Below are 15,190 nucleotides of genomic sequence, written 5' to 3'. Positions count from 1 at the left end.
CTGCTCTGCCCGCAGCCTCACAAGACTATATCACATGGTCATGACGTCACCAGGAAGTAAACACTTCCCACCTATCACCTCTCTGCTTATCCCAGGCTAAGCCCCGCCCACCACAGTGGCACATGACTTTGACGTCATTAGGAAGCGCATTTATGTCTACTTAGCCCCGCCTGTCGTCGTGACGTCAGCGGAGGGCGTGTTCTGCGCAGTTCTAGGGATTGACAGCAGAGCCGGCGGCGCAGCGAGGCCTCTACACCCGGCGGGGATTGTGTTGGGGTCTGCGGTGAGTACGGTGGCCGGTGTGTGCGGCTGCGCGTCCTGTGTCTCCCCTCATACACAATGCGGCCCGATAGCCCGTGTACGGAGGGCGGGTCGTCTCTTCTGTAACTGCCTTTGTCTCCATCCTTCATCGCTTCCTATAGCTCTGCCTGCTGTCAGTGAGTGAGAGGCTGCAAATCCGAGAGCCCGACCCCGTTCCGAGAACCCGGCCCCTGACCCCGTCCTGAGAGCCCGACCCTGTCCTTAGAGCCCGGCCCCTGACCCTGTCCCGAGAGCCTGACCCTGTCCCGAGAGCCTGACCCTGTCCCGAGAGCCTGACCCTGTCCCGAGAGCCTGACCCTGTCCCGAGGGCCCGACCCTGTCCCGAGGGCCCAACCCTGTCGTTAGAGCCCGACCCTGTCGTTAGAGCCCGACCCTGTCGTTAGAGCCCGTCCCCTGACCCCGTCCCGAGGGCCTGACCCCGACCCTGTCCTTAGAGCCCGGCCCCCGACCCTGTCCCGAGGGCCTGACCCCGACCCCGTCCTGAGAGCCCGACCCTGTCGTTAGAGCCCGGCCCCTGACCCCGTTCTGAGAACTCTGCCCCTGATCCCATCCCGAGAACCCTGACCCCGTCCTAAGAGCCCGACCCTGTCCTTAGAGCCCGACCCTGTCCTTAGAGCCCGACCCTGTCCTTAGAGCCCGACCCCGTCCCGAGGGCCTGACCCCGTCCCGAGAGCCCTGCCCCTGTCCCCTTCCTGAGAGCCCGACCCTGTCCCGAGAGCCTTACCCCGTCCCGAGAGCCCTGCCCCTGTCCCCTTCCTGAGAGCCCGACCCTGTCCCGAGAGCCTTACCCCGACCCAGCCATCCTCTGCCCATAGGCTGTCCACAGGACTTAATTAACCCCTTCCTGCTGCCATGCCCCCCACCCGCCCCCTTTCATAGCCTTTGGTTCATTTTACTGTTAAATCTCCTAAAAAAGATTTTGGAAAAATCCAAATAATAAAAAAACAAACCCACCCTGTATTTATTTCATTTTTTAACTTTTTCCTTTTACAACGTTCAGTGTGCGGTAACAATTCTATGGAGCAGGACAATTACGGCGATAACAAAATGAGGAAGTTCTTTACTTTCTTTTATTTTTAGGGTAGTTTTTCTTATTTTCTGTGTTTTGTGATTGATCGCTTGTGTTACATTATTACTTCCCAGCCACCTGCTTGGCTTCATAGGGAAACAAAGGAGTGCGGATAGGTCCAGGATGACCCCTCTAAGGCCGGTTTCACAGGTCAGTGGCTCCGGTACGTGAGGTGACAGTTTCCTCACGTACCGGAGACACTGACACACGTAGACCCATAAAAATCAATGCATCTGTTCAGATGTCATTGATTTTTTGCGGACCGTGTCTCCGTGTGCCAAACACGGAGACATGTCAGTGTTCGTGGGAGCGCACGTTTTACACGGACCCAATAGAGTCAATGGGTCCGCGTAAAACACGGACCTCACACGGACATTCTCCGTCTGGGGTCCGTGTGCGTGCAGGAGACAGCGCTACAGTAAGCGCTGTCCCCCCCACATGGTGCTGAAGCCGCGATTCATATGTTCCCTGCAGCAGCGTTTGCTGCAGAGAAAATATGAATAATAGTGTTTAAAATAAAGATCTATGTGTCCGCCGCCCTCCCACCCCCTGTGCGCCCCCCCGCTGTCCTGAAAATACTCACCCACTCCCACGTTGGCTGTCACTCCTTCCTCTCTGCCCCGCGCCTCCTACTGTATGCGGTCACGTGGGGCCACTCATTTACAATCATGAATAGTCGGCTCCGCCCCTATGGGAGGTGGAGCCACATATTCATGACTGTAAATGATCTGCCCCACGTGACCGCATACACTAGAAGCCGCGGCCAGACCAGGAAGCAGCGAGGGAGGCGGGTGAGTATTTTCTGAACAGCGGGGGGGCGCACAGGGGGTGGGGGGGCGGCGGACACATAGATCTTTATTCTAAACACTATTATTCATATTTTCTCTGCAGCAAACGCTGCTGCAGGGAACATATGAATCGCGGCTTCAGCACGATGCAGGGTACCAAACGCGTGGGTACCACACGCTCCGTGTGGTACCCACTCGCCATACGGGCGGCACACGTGTGCCGCACGTATGGCCTACGTGAGTTCCCAGGCACACGGACACGGATAACTCCGGTACCGATTTATTCCGGTACCGGAATTATCTGGACGTGTGGGACAGCCCTAAGGGAGCAGCATGAGTCACCCAGGGACATTAACATTCGTCCCCTGACTATAAAAAGTATAGATATTTATAAGGGGGTCTCCGCTAGTGGAAAAACCCCTTCTAAATTGCCCAAGTATCACTGATTGCCCAAGTATCACCCATAAATTAATAATGTCATTGCATGCTGGGAGTTTTAGTTTTGCATTATGCTCGGGTGGCGCTGTCATTGCCTCCTGGGGGTAGTAGTTTTGCAACAGCTGTACCCTGTGCTACGGTGCTGCCCTCTGTCTGAAGTCACGTGCTGCATTACTTCACCACCCTCAGGTCGGGTCACATGTCCATATCTGCCACTAGGAATTTGCTGTCATGCTGTATACAAGGTGCAGATTACCAACAGTGTTGTCTGTTCCGTAACCATGGAGACGCATAGGTCTGCATAGGAACTGTAGACAAAAAACGGTAGAATTCTATTTAAGGCTTTTTGTAGAAAAAGCTGCATTAAATTTTTGCTAAAAAAAAAAAAAAAAATAGAAAAGTTGTAATCAAATAGACCTGTAGATGTCAGGCAGGGGGTAAGAATGCTGCTTTAGTTTTCATGTGTTTTCCCAGCGTGTTGCAGTGACATTAGGCACATATAATACTAAAGAGCGGGCGGAGCAGGAAGTTATAAAAGTCACGATGTGTTGTAGTTATACTCCCCAGACACGATGATTCATCCTCCATGGGACTTGTACCTGTCACCTGTGGAGGGGTGATGGCTATTGAGCTAAAGTGGCATGTAAAAGTTTGGGCACCCCTGGTCAGAATTACTGTTATTGTGAACAGTTAAAGGGAACCTACCACCCCGTTTTTTAAAAATTAGATAAAAATAGTGTGAACTAGGGGCAGAGCTGGGCTTTACATTAGTGCCTCTTTGGTGCCTTTACACCCCTGTTAGGCTGCCCAAATACCTTTGTGAAGTGGCCGTTTTCTGCTGTCACTCAAGTGGGTCAGGTCGCATGGGCGTGGTCACAGCGCTGTTTGTCCCCCAGGATCCTGCTCATCATTACGTTGGTGGCGTAGTGGTGTGCGCATGTCCAAAGAAGATCCACTGCCCAGGAGATGAATAACGGCGCGGTCTTCGCTATTCAGCTGTTTACCGGTGGGCGCGGCCATCTTTCCTGTGGCCGCGCCTGCGCAGATGGAGCGCTCTGTTGCCCGGGACTTCAGGAAAATGGCCGCGGGATTCCGCGCGTGCGCAGATGGAGATCGCGGCGGCCATTTTCCTGAAGTCCCGGGCAGCAGAGCGCTCCATCTGCGCAGGCGCGGCCACAGGAAAGATGGCCGCGCCCACCGGTAAACGGCTGAATAGCGAAGACCGCGCCGTTATTCATCTCCTGGGCAGTGGATTCGCCTGCTGGACATGCGCACACCACTACGCCACCAACGTAATGATGAGCAGGATCCTGGGGGACAAACAGCGCTGTGACCACGCCCATCCGACCTGACCCACTTGAGTGACAGCAGAAAACGGCCACTTCACAAAGGTATTTGGGCAGCCTAACGGGGGTGTAAAGGCACCGAAAAGGCCCTAATGTAAAGCCCAGCTCTGCCCCTATTTCACACTATTTTTATCTAATTTTTAAAAAACGGGGTGGTAGGTTCCCTTTAAGCAAGTTGAAGATGAAACGATCTCTTAAAGGTCTGAAGTTAAAGATGACAAATTTCCTTTGTATTTTAGGCAAAACAAAAAAAAAATCTATATGAAAATTAATATGAACAAAACGGAAAATGGGCTGATGCTAAAGTTTGGGCACCCTTAGAGATTTGTGTGCTCAGGTAACTTTGACCAAGGTTTCAGACCTTAACCCCTTCACCCCCAAGGGTGGTTTGCACGTTATGGACCGGGCCAATTTTTACAATTCTGACCACTGTCCTTTATGAGGTTATAACTCTGGAACGCTTCAACGGATCCTGGTGATTCTGACAATGTTTTCTAGTGACATATTGTACTTCATGATAGTGGTAAAATTTCTTTGATATTACCTGCGTTTATTTGTGAAAAAAATGGAAATTTGGCGAACATTTTGAAAATTTTGCAATTTTCCAAATTTGAATTTTTATGCAATTAAATCAGTGATATGTCACACAAAATACTTAATAAGTAACATTTCCCACATGTCTACTTTACATCAGCACCATTTTGGAACCAACATTTTTTTTTGTTAGGGAGTTATAAGGGTTAAAAGTTGACCAGCAATTTCTCATTTTTACAGCACCATTTTTTTTTAGGGACCACATCTCATTTGAAGTCATTTTGAGGGGTCTATATGATAGAAAATAACCAAGTGTGACACCATTCTAAAAACTGCACCCCTCAAGGTGCTCAAAACCACATTCAAAAAGTTTATTAACCCTTCAGGTGTTTCACAGGAATTTTTGGAATGTTTAAATAAAAATGAACATTTAACTTTTTTTCACACAAAATTTACTTCAGCTCCAATTTGTTTTATTTTACCAAGGGTAACAGGAAAAAATGGACCCCAAAAGATGTTATACAATTTATCCTGCGTACGCCGATACTCCATATGTAGGGGTAAACCACTGTTTGGGCGCATGACAGAGCTCGGAAGGGAAGGAGCGCCGTTTGACTTTTCACTGCAAAATTGACAGGAATTGAGATGTGACGCCATGTTGCGTTTGGAGAGCCACTGATGTGCCTAAACATTGAAACCCCCCACAAGTGACACCATTTTGGAAAGTAGACCCCCTAAGGAACTTATCTAGATGTGTGGTGAGCACTTTGACCCACCAAGTGCTTCACAGAAGCTTATAATGCAGAGCCGTAAAAATAAAACAAATTTTTTTTCCCACAAAAATTATTTTTAAGCCCCCAGGTTTGTATTTTCCCGAGGGTAACAGGAGAAATTGGACCCCAAAAGTTGTTGTCCAATTTGTCCTGAGTACGCTGATACCCCATATGTGGGGGGGAACCACCGTTTGGGCGCATGGGAGGGCTCGGAAGGGATGGAGCGCCATTTGGAATGCAGACTTAGATGGAATGGTCTGCAGGCGTCACATTGCGTTTGCAGAGCCCCTAATGTACCTAAACAGTAAAACCCCCCCACAAGTGACACCATTTTGGAAAGTAGACCCCCTAAGGAACTCATCTAGATGTGTTGTGAGCGCTTTGAACCCCCAAGTGTTTCACTACAGTTTATAACGCAGAGCCGTGCAAATAAAAAATATTTTTTTTCCACAAAAATTATTTTTTAGCCCCCAGTTTTGTATTTTTCCAAGGGTAACCGGAGAAATTGGACCCTATATATTGTTGTCCAATTTGTCCTGAGTACGCTGATACCTGATATCTGGGGGGGAACCACCGTTTGAGCGCATGGCAGAGCTCGGAAGGGAAGGATCATCATTTGCAATGCAGACTTAGATGGATTGGTCTACAGGCATCACATTGCGTTTGCAGAGCCCCTAATGTACCTAAACAGTAGAAACCCCCCACAAGTGACCCAATATTGGAAACTAGACCCCCCCAAGGAACTTATCTAGTTGTGTTGTGAGAACTTTGAACCCCCAAGTGTTTCACTACAGTTTATAGCGCAGAGCCGTGAAGATAAAAAAAATAAAAAATTTCCCCAAAAAATTATGTTTTAGCCCCCAGTTTTGTATTTTCCCAATGGTAACAGGAGAAATTGGACCCCAAAAGTTGTTGTCCAATTTGTCTTGAGTACGCTGATACCCCATATGTGGGGGGGAACCACCGTTTGGGCGCATGGGAGGGCTCGGAAGGGAAGGTGCCCATTTGGAATGCAGACTTAGATGGAATGGTCTGCAGGCATCACATTGCGTTTGCAGAGCCCCTAATGTACCTAAACAGTAGAAACCCCCCACGAGTGGCACCATTTTGGAAAGTAGAACCCCTAAGGAACTCATCTAGATGTGTTGTGAGAGCTTTGAACCCCCAAGTGTTTCACTACAGTTTATAACGCAGAGACATGCAAATAAAAAAATTTTTTTTTTTCCACAAAAATTATTTTTAGCCCCTAGTTTTGTATTTTCCCAAGGGTAACAGGAGAAATTGGACCCTAAAAGTTGTTCTCCAATGTGTTCCGAGTACGCTGATACCCCATATGTTTGGGCGCACGGGAGAGCATGGAAGGGAAGAAGCACTGTTTTACTTTTTCAACGCAGAATTGGCTGGAATTGAAATCGGACGCCATGTCACGTTTGGAGAGCCCCTGATGTGCCTAAACAGTGGAAACCCCCCAATTATAACTGATACCCTAATCCAAACACACCCCTTACCCTAATCCCAACAGTAACCCTAACCACACCTCTAACCCAGACACACCCCTAACCCTAATCCCAACCCTATTCCCAACCGTAAATGTAATCCAAACCCTAACTCTAATTTTAGCCCCAACCCTTGCCCTAACCCTAACCCTAGCCCTAACCCTAATGGGAAAATGGAAATAAATACATTTTTTACATTTTTTTTAATTTTTCCCTAACTAAGCGGGTGATGAAGGGGGGTTTGATTTCTCAGGGCCCCCTCCCTGCGCGATGCTTCCCTATACCGCCGGCACACCGCGATCATGTTTGATCGCGGTGTGCCGGGGGCGGTCCGTGACCGCTCCTGGCACATAGTGCCGGATGTCAGCTGCGATAGTCAGCTGACACCCGGCCGCGATCGGTCGCGCTCCCCCCGTGAGCGCGGCCGATCGCGTATGACGTACTATTCCGTCCTTGGGAAGTAGGGCCCACCCCACATGGACGGAATAGTACGTCTAATGACAGAAAGGGGTTAATTAGCCTGTTAGGGTTATGGCTTGTTCACTATCATCATTAGAAAAGGCCAGGTGATGCAAATTTCCCAGCTTTATAAAAACCCAACCTCCTCTAACCTTGTGCCAAAACAGCAGCCATGGGCTCTACTAAGCAGCTGCCTAGGACTCTGAAAATAGAAATTGGTGGAGGCTCACAAAGCAGGAGAAGGCTATAAGATGATAGCAAAGTGTTTTCAAGTTGTCCTTTCCTCAGTTCAAAATGCAATTAAGAAATGGTAGTTACCAGGAACAGTGGAGGTCAAGATAATGTCTGGAAAACCAAGCAAAATTTCAGTGATGGCTGCCTGTAGGATTGCTGGAGAGGCAAATTAGAACACCCGCTTGACTGCAAAAGACCTTCAGAAAGATTTAGCAGACTCTGGAGTTGTGGTACATTGTTCTACTGTTACTGTTCAGAGACACCTGCGCAAATATGGCTTTCATGGAAGAGTCATCAGAAGAAACCTCTCCAGCATCCTGACCATAAAATTCAGCGTCAGGAGTAAGCGTATTCAAAATAACATCTAAACAAGCCTTGTGCATTTTGGAAACAAGTCCTGTGGCCACAACGATCAAAGGTATGTGTGGAGAAAAAGGGCCCAGAATTTCAGGAAAAGAACATGTTACCAACCATTTAAGCCTGGGGGTGGATCAGTCATGCTTTGGGGTTGTGTTGCAGCCAAAGGCACAGGGAACATTTCTCGGGTAGAGGGAAGAATGGATTCAATGAAATTTCAACAAGTTCTTGATACAAACATAACACCATCTGTAAGAAAGCTGAAGGTGAGAAGAGGATGGCTTCTACAGATGGATAATGATCCTAAACAAACATCACAATGCACAATAGGCGACCTTAAAAGGCGCAAGCTGAAGGTTTTACAATGGCCCTCACAGTCCCCTGATCTGAACATCATTGAAAATCTGTGGCTAGACTTGAAAATAGCAGAGGATGGAAGACGTCCCAGGAATCTCACAGAGCTGGAGGAATTATCCAAGGAAGAATGAATGAAAATCCCTCAAACAAGAATTGAAAGACTCTTGTCTGGCTACAAAAAAGGGTTTGCAATCCGTGATATTTTTAAAAGAGGGTATTACTAGGTACTAACCATGCAGGGTGCCCAAATTTTTGCGTTGACCCATTTCCCTTTTTTCAGCTTCTAAAATGTAAAAGATATATATATATACACACACACACACACACACACACACACACACACACACACACACACACACACACACACACACACACACACACACACACACACACACTGTGTATGTATATATACACACACACACACAGTGTGTATGTATATATACACACACACACACACACACACACAGTGTGTATGTATATATACACACACACACAGTGTGTATGTATATATACACACACACACACACACACAGTGTGTATGTATATATACACACACACACACACAGTGTGTATGTATATATACACACACACACACACAGTGTGTATGTATATATACACACACACACACACACAGTGTGTATGTATATATACACACACACACACACACACACACACACACAGTGTGTATGTATATACACACACACACACACACACACACACACACACAGTGTGTATGTATATACACACACACACACACACACACACACACACACACACACACACACAGTGTGTATGTATATATATACACACACACACACACACACACACACACACACACACACAGTGTGTATGTATATATACACACACACACACACACACACACACACACACACACACACACACACACACACACACACACACACACACACACACACACACAATGTGTATCTCTACTATATAAATCTCTACTATATAATTCTCTAAGGGTCACTTCCGTCTGTCCTTCTGTCTTTCTGTCACGCATATTCATTGGTCGCGGCCTCTGTCTGTCATGGAATCCAAGTCGCTGATTGGTCTCGCCAGCTGCCCGTCATGGCTGCCACGACCAATCCGCGACGGCCACAGTCCGATTAGTCCCTCCCTACTCCCCTGCAGTCAGCGCCTGCTCCATACTCCCCGCAGTCACCGCTCACACAGGGTTAATGCCAGCGGTAGCGGACCGCGTTATGCCGCGGGTAACTCACTCCGTTACCGCCGCTGTTAACCCTGTGTGACCAAGTTTTTACTATTGATGCTGCCTATGCAGCGTCAATAGTAAAAGCATCTAATGTTAAAAAAAAAAAAATCATTATATACCCACCTTCCGCCGCCTTTCCCACTCCTCGCGACGCTCTGGTGACCGCTCCATGCAAGCGGCAGGTTCCTGTGGCAAGGATGGTATGCGAGAAGGACCTGCCATGACGTCACGGTCATGTCACCGCGACGTCATCACAGGTCCTGCGCTCATACCAACCCTGGGCCCGGAAGCTGCCGCGTGCACCGCACACAGGCGACAGAACTACAAGGGGCCCTCGGAAGGTGAGTATATGTTTCTTTTTTATTTTTTAACCTGTGACATACGTGGCTGGGCAATATACTACGTGACTGGCCAATATACTACGTGGCTGGGCAATATACTACGTGGCTCTGTGCTGTATCCTACGTCGCTGTGCAATATACTACGTGGCTCTGTGCTGTATACTACGTGGCTGGGCAATCTACTACGTGGCTGGGCAATATACTAGACTTTTTAAGAGATCATTTCATCTTCATTTTGCTTAACTGTTAACATTAATGGTAATTTTGACCTGGGGTGCCCAAACTTTTACATACCACTGTAGAAAGCTGTTGTACCCTCCACTGCTGGGAGTGGCACTTGTAACGAGATGCCCCCTTTGAGGATTGGCCTGTAGTGCACCCACTGCTCGTCACTGTCTGTGGGACGGATGGATGCTAGTTCTCTCCTTCCCACCACCACCCCCTACCTTTTTTTTTTTTTCCTTTCTGCTGGTGCCCCCCCATACTATCTTCCACGTTTAGCGACGCCTGCAAGACCCTGCTTTGGTCCCCAGATCTTCCAGACGCTCTTGATGTCTGCTCCATCAGTAAGATAAGGCCGGACCTAAATTTTACAAACTTTGCATTGACAGGGATATTTAAAGGGATCAGGCTGGTTATAAAAAGAAAGGAAGTAATACTAACCCTCACCGATGCACCTGATCCTTGCCGGGCTTTACGTCATACTTCTGTTCAACAAACAAGATTAAATCATATTTATTTTTCTTCCAGAATGTGCAAGTTAGATGGAAGTGCATTGAGGGTGGGGAGAAGTCGGTCACACCCCTAGTGCACTTGCATCCTGTTTTGCATGTGACTTCGACACTAGATTTCTTGTGATTTTGCACAAAAAAAAAGGGAAATCTCTAAACACCATATTACGGCACCATAGTCTGTGCCTTTTACCAATAGTTCCCCCCTTTTTGCATTATCTGAATGAATATCTCTTTAATTGCAGGAGTGAAGCACAATGTTGGGCTCCGGGTTCAAGGCCGAGCGGCTTCGAGTGAATTTGAGGCTTGTCATAAACCGACTAAAACTCCTGGAGAAAAAGAAAAGTGAGTAACTCACAGCAATTAAAGAGGTTTTGCACTGCCAAGGGGGGTGGTGGTTTTGCACTGCCAAGGGGGGTGGTGGTTTTGCACTGCCAAGGGGGGTGGTGGTTTTGCACTGCCAAGGGGGGTGGTGGTTTTGCACTGCCAATGGGGTGGTGGTTTTGCACTGCCAAGGTGGGATGCACACAACTAGTTACAAACTTAGGTTCCGTCTTATCTTCTTCGTTTTCCCCTTGCAGCCGAGTTGGCGCAAAAAGCCCGGAAGGAGATCGCGGACTATTTATCATCTGGGAAGGATGAGCGAGCGAGGATCCGGGTGGAGCACATTATCCGAGAAGATTACCTGGTGGAAGCCATGGAGATTCTAGAGCTGTACTGTGATCTGCTCCTGGCCAGATTCGGGTTAATTCAATCCATGAAGTAAGAGATTAAAGGGATTTTTCCAACTGATAATCCTATCATGGACCAAAATCAGAGCTGTGGAGATCCGACACTGGGCCCCCCACAGATCAGCTGTTATCAGCTCCAACAGTGGATTCAGCTCTATTCACTGTTTGCAGCTGATTGTGGTGGGCAGTGGGCATCGGACCCTCACCCACCTCATATTGATTATCTTTGCTAAGGATACGTCAGCAATATCATAAGAAAGCCCCCTTAAAAGTAGTTTGGTGAGTGTCCTATTCCTAGAACCCCAGGAGGACTTGCATGTCTGTAAATTTCTATTACTATCCATACGTTGTTTACTGAGAGTGGAGGAGCACTCAAGTTGTCAGGATTGCAGTGGTTCTAGTTGTCAGAAACTTCTTCCTAAACTCCAGTCCTCATGGTCCCCAACAAGTCATGTTTTCAGGGTTTCCTTAAGGTACCGTCACACTTGGCGACGCTGCAGCGATACAGACAACGATGCCGATCGCTGCAGCGTCGCTGTTTGGTCTCTGGAGAGCTGTCACACAGACCGCTCTCCAGCGACCAACGATGCCGAAGTCCCTGGGTAACCAGGGTAAACATCGGGTTACTAAGCGCAGGGCCGCGCTTAGTAACCCGATGTTTACCCTGGTTACCAGCGTAAACGTAAAAAAACAAACACTACATACTTACATTCCGCTGTCTGTCCCCCGGCGCTGTGCATCTCTGCACTGTGTAAGTGCCAGCCGGAAAGCAGGGCACAGCGGTGACGTCACCGCTCTGCTTTCCGGCCGCTGTGCTTACACCGTGCAGAGAAGCAGAACGCCGGGGGACAGACAGCGGAAGGTGAGTATATACTATTTGGTTTTTTTTTACTTTTAGCGCGGCCCTGCGCTTAGTAACCCGATATTTACCCTGGTTACCATTGTAAAACATCGCTGGCATCGTTGCTTTTGGTGTCAAATACGACGATAAACGCCGATCTGACGACCAAATAAAGTTCTGAACTTTCAGCAACGACCAGCGATATCACAGCAGGATCCAGATCGCTGCTGCGTGTCAAACTCAACGATATCGCTATCCAGGACGCTGCAACGTCACAGATCGCTAGCGATATCGTTTAGTGTGACGGTACCTTTAGTATTGCACTGATTTAATCACTTACCCCATTAGGTTGCATTCACACCTGCAGTCAATTGAGCCAAACCCTAGAGTAAAGTGACATTTTTGGACGTCTTTCCTCTTGGGTCACATTCACACGTGCACATTTTGAACCATTGCAGATCCTCATCAAAATCCATGATAAAAATCTGCCTATTGCATGTGATTTTATTTTTGTCAAAGATTTTGATGCAGAATTGCCGCACATGCATTCTTGCTGCACATTCGCACAAATTGGACACGTTGCAGATGTAAAATCTGCACCACCAGTCAATATCCACGTGGATGAGATTCTGCACTGTGGCTTTTTTCCCTGCTTATCTTTCACGTGTGAGCATACTCTTATGTCTTCTTCTGCCTGAATCCACTCCAGTCTCAGGCTTAAAAAAAAAAATAAAAAATCCCGCTCCATGGTGGTGGTACTGTATATACGGAGCTCCTTAAGGTTTTCCATCCTCTAGTTATTAGTGTACACATTTTGTTTTCTTCCAGGGAGCTGGATCCGGGTTTGGCTGAAGCCGTCTCCACGTTAATTTGGGCGGCTCCACGTCTACAGACTGAAGTGTCTGAACTGAAAATAGTGAGTTATTGGTGTCATACACGTGTGCAAAATTAGTTTACGCACTATGATGCTGTGCTGGACTAACGCGCACCGCTATTTCTTTCCGCAGGTCGCAGATCAACTGTGCGCCAAGTATAGTAAAGAATACGGCAAGCTGTGCAGGACAAACCAGATCGGAACGGTCAATGATCGGGTAAGTGCTGGTGTCACTGGGTGACCTTGCATTTGATAAGATATTATCTAGTCGTGACTTCTTCTTCCTTCTTGTAGCTGATGCACAAGCTGAGTGTGGAGGCTCCTCCAAAAATTCTGGTCGAGAGGTACCTCATCGAGATTGCTAAGAACTACAATGTACCCTATGAACCGGATTCTGTGGTTATGGTAGGTGAAGAGCAATCATTTCACTAACAGTAGCCTTGTCCGCTAGTGACCCTACATCTCTTCTAATTTCCACTTACCCCCTGCGTTTTAAGGCCGAGGTTCCCACTGGCATCGAGGCAGATCTTATAGATGTGGAATTTTCAGACGACATGAAAAAAGGAGGAGGCTTCGGAGGTGGTGGGGGTGGAGGATTTGGTATACCGTTGCCAACTGTGCCAGCTATGCAGATGCCGACTCCTACTATTCCATTCAGTTACCCTGCACCTGGTGGACCGGTATGTGTGCTATACCTGATGAGATGGGTGCACTTACTTTGAAAATCAATATCAGAATGACTGTATAAATCATAAAAATTAAATCTTCATTTAATTACTTTTATACAACTAGTTTCAAAGTAAGTACACCAGCGTCATCAACCCTGAGATCTGTTTAGTAATTTATTGTAGTTTGCATTGTAATAACACTTTTTTTTCCTATTCACAGCAGGAGACATTCAATGGACCGCCTATGGGAATCTATCAACCTTTTGGTAATCTAAATCCTCCAGCAATGGGCATGGGGCCCCCACCAATCCCATGTATGCCTCCAACGTATGAGTCTGTAAGTAGCTGAGGGTGCACATGATGCTACACCGTAGGGACAGTGCTGGTGGTGGTGCTTGCATCCGATGTTTTCTCTCCTTGTGGCTCTGTATTATATCGGAGGGACACTGAGGTTACAGTCTGAGCTCGTAAGACAGCAATGTGTACACGGCTTGAATCGCTGCACGTCAGACTCTATTAAACTAAATCTTAACATTCACCACGTCTTGGTGACATGTCAAAAGTTTTTGTTTAAAGTTTTGAAGGTGAGAGATGTCAAAGGACATGGTGCAAATCTATTCGTATGGCTTGGTTCAGTAGCGAAATCAGATTCCTGGGTTCCACCTCCTACTTCCCCGGCACTGGCTGCTCTTCTCCTGATTAGCAGATATGGTGCGACAATGTCTGTGCGACCTCGCACCAGGCCAGCTAATTAAAAGACTCTTCCTTCTGATGAACACTCGCTAGACCGGGTCCTTCCAATCTATTTACAACAACTCTATAACTCCTTGTCTCCAACAGATTGGTGATGGCGGGCCACAGGCAAACGCACCTCCTCAAGATGGTGAGTGCACATAAGGACGAGCATGATTAATGGTCAGAAGTAATGCTTTATTATATATTTGGGGTACAGATGAGAAACAGTGGTGAACCACAATTCTTTATGTCTTCAGGTCCAGGTAACTCCGCACCTGTTGCCAAACCCCGAACAAAAGTATCGGATAACTTTGTCCTCCCAGAATTGCCCTCCGTTCCAGACACTCTCCCCGCTGCTTCTGCCGGAGCTGCAACTTCCAATTCCGAAGATATTGATTTTGATGACCTGTCGCGCAGATTCGAGGAGCTGAAGAAGAAAACTTAAAAAAAAAAAAATTCATAATCTTGATCTGCTATAAAACCTTCATCGTCTGTTTCTAGGCCTCTCCTCTAACTGAGGGGTGAATACGGTTCCCTCCCAATGCAGGTTTGATGTGTTGATTTCCCCCTACACTGAATATTTGGGGCTGTTGCAGTCAGGGGCCACTGGCCTGGTGCGAGTCTAAGCCGAGGACTTATTTCTCCAGTGCAGCCATATTTTCTATGTTATGCAGGAATGTCATAAAGCGAGACCCAAAGGACTGATCTCTGCTAATATATTAATGAGCTGCTTCCCTTCCTGATTTTCTAACCTTTGTACATAACATTTTCAGGCTTGTATGAGCGTGCATTTCTTAAAAATAAAGCTGTGGCCTTCCAGGGTTTTTTGTGCAGTGATTATAATGCAGAAATGAGGAATA

The 15,190-nt window shown here is 47.4% G+C and overlaps 1 protein-coding gene across 1 annotated transcript; it reads left to right on the top strand.

The window, feature by feature from the left end:
• Window positions 1–122: 122 nt before the first annotated feature.
• Window positions 123–15,151, top strand: IST1 (IST1 factor associated with ESCRT-III). The gene is made up of 10 exons (XM_077288556.1): window positions 123–283; window positions 10,727–10,826; window positions 11,063–11,243; window positions 12,882–12,969; window positions 13,061–13,144; window positions 13,222–13,332; window positions 13,425–13,607; window positions 13,816–13,932; window positions 14,436–14,478; window positions 14,588–15,151. The coding sequence occupies exons 2-10, from the start codon at window positions 10,739–10,741 to the stop codon at window positions 14,773–14,775; spliced, it is 1,083 nt and encodes a 360-aa protein (XP_077144671.1). The 5' UTR covers window positions 123–283; window positions 10,727–10,738; the 3' UTR covers window positions 14,776–15,151.
• Window positions 15,152–15,190: the final 39 nt, after the last annotated feature.

The sequence above is a fragment of the Ranitomeya variabilis genome, chromosome 2, assembly GCF_051348905.1.
Source record: "Ranitomeya variabilis isolate aRanVar5 chromosome 2, aRanVar5.hap1, whole genome shotgun sequence".
In the NCBI taxonomy this organism is placed as follows: Eukaryota; Metazoa; Chordata; class Amphibia; order Anura; family Dendrobatidae; genus Ranitomeya; species Ranitomeya variabilis.
Note: the sequence above shows the minus strand (reverse complement) of the source record. Positions and strands in the feature narration are given on the sequence as shown.

What these genes read in the sequence shown, in the direction of transcription:
- IST1 (XM_077288556.1), top strand. Translation starts at nt 10,739, where the DNA reads ATGTTGGGCTCCGGGTTCAAGGCCGAGCGGCTTCGAGTGAATTTGAGG. An exon ending in TCGGAACGGTCAATGATCGG is followed by an intron (nt 13,145 to 13,221) that starts GTAAGTGCTGGT and finishes TCCTTCTTGTAG; the next exon opens with CTGATGCACAAGCTGAGTGT. An exon ending in AAACGCACCTCCTCAAGATG is followed by an intron (nt 14,479 to 14,587) that starts GTGAGTGCACAT and finishes TTATGTCTTCAG; the next exon opens with GTCCAGGTAACTCCGCACCT.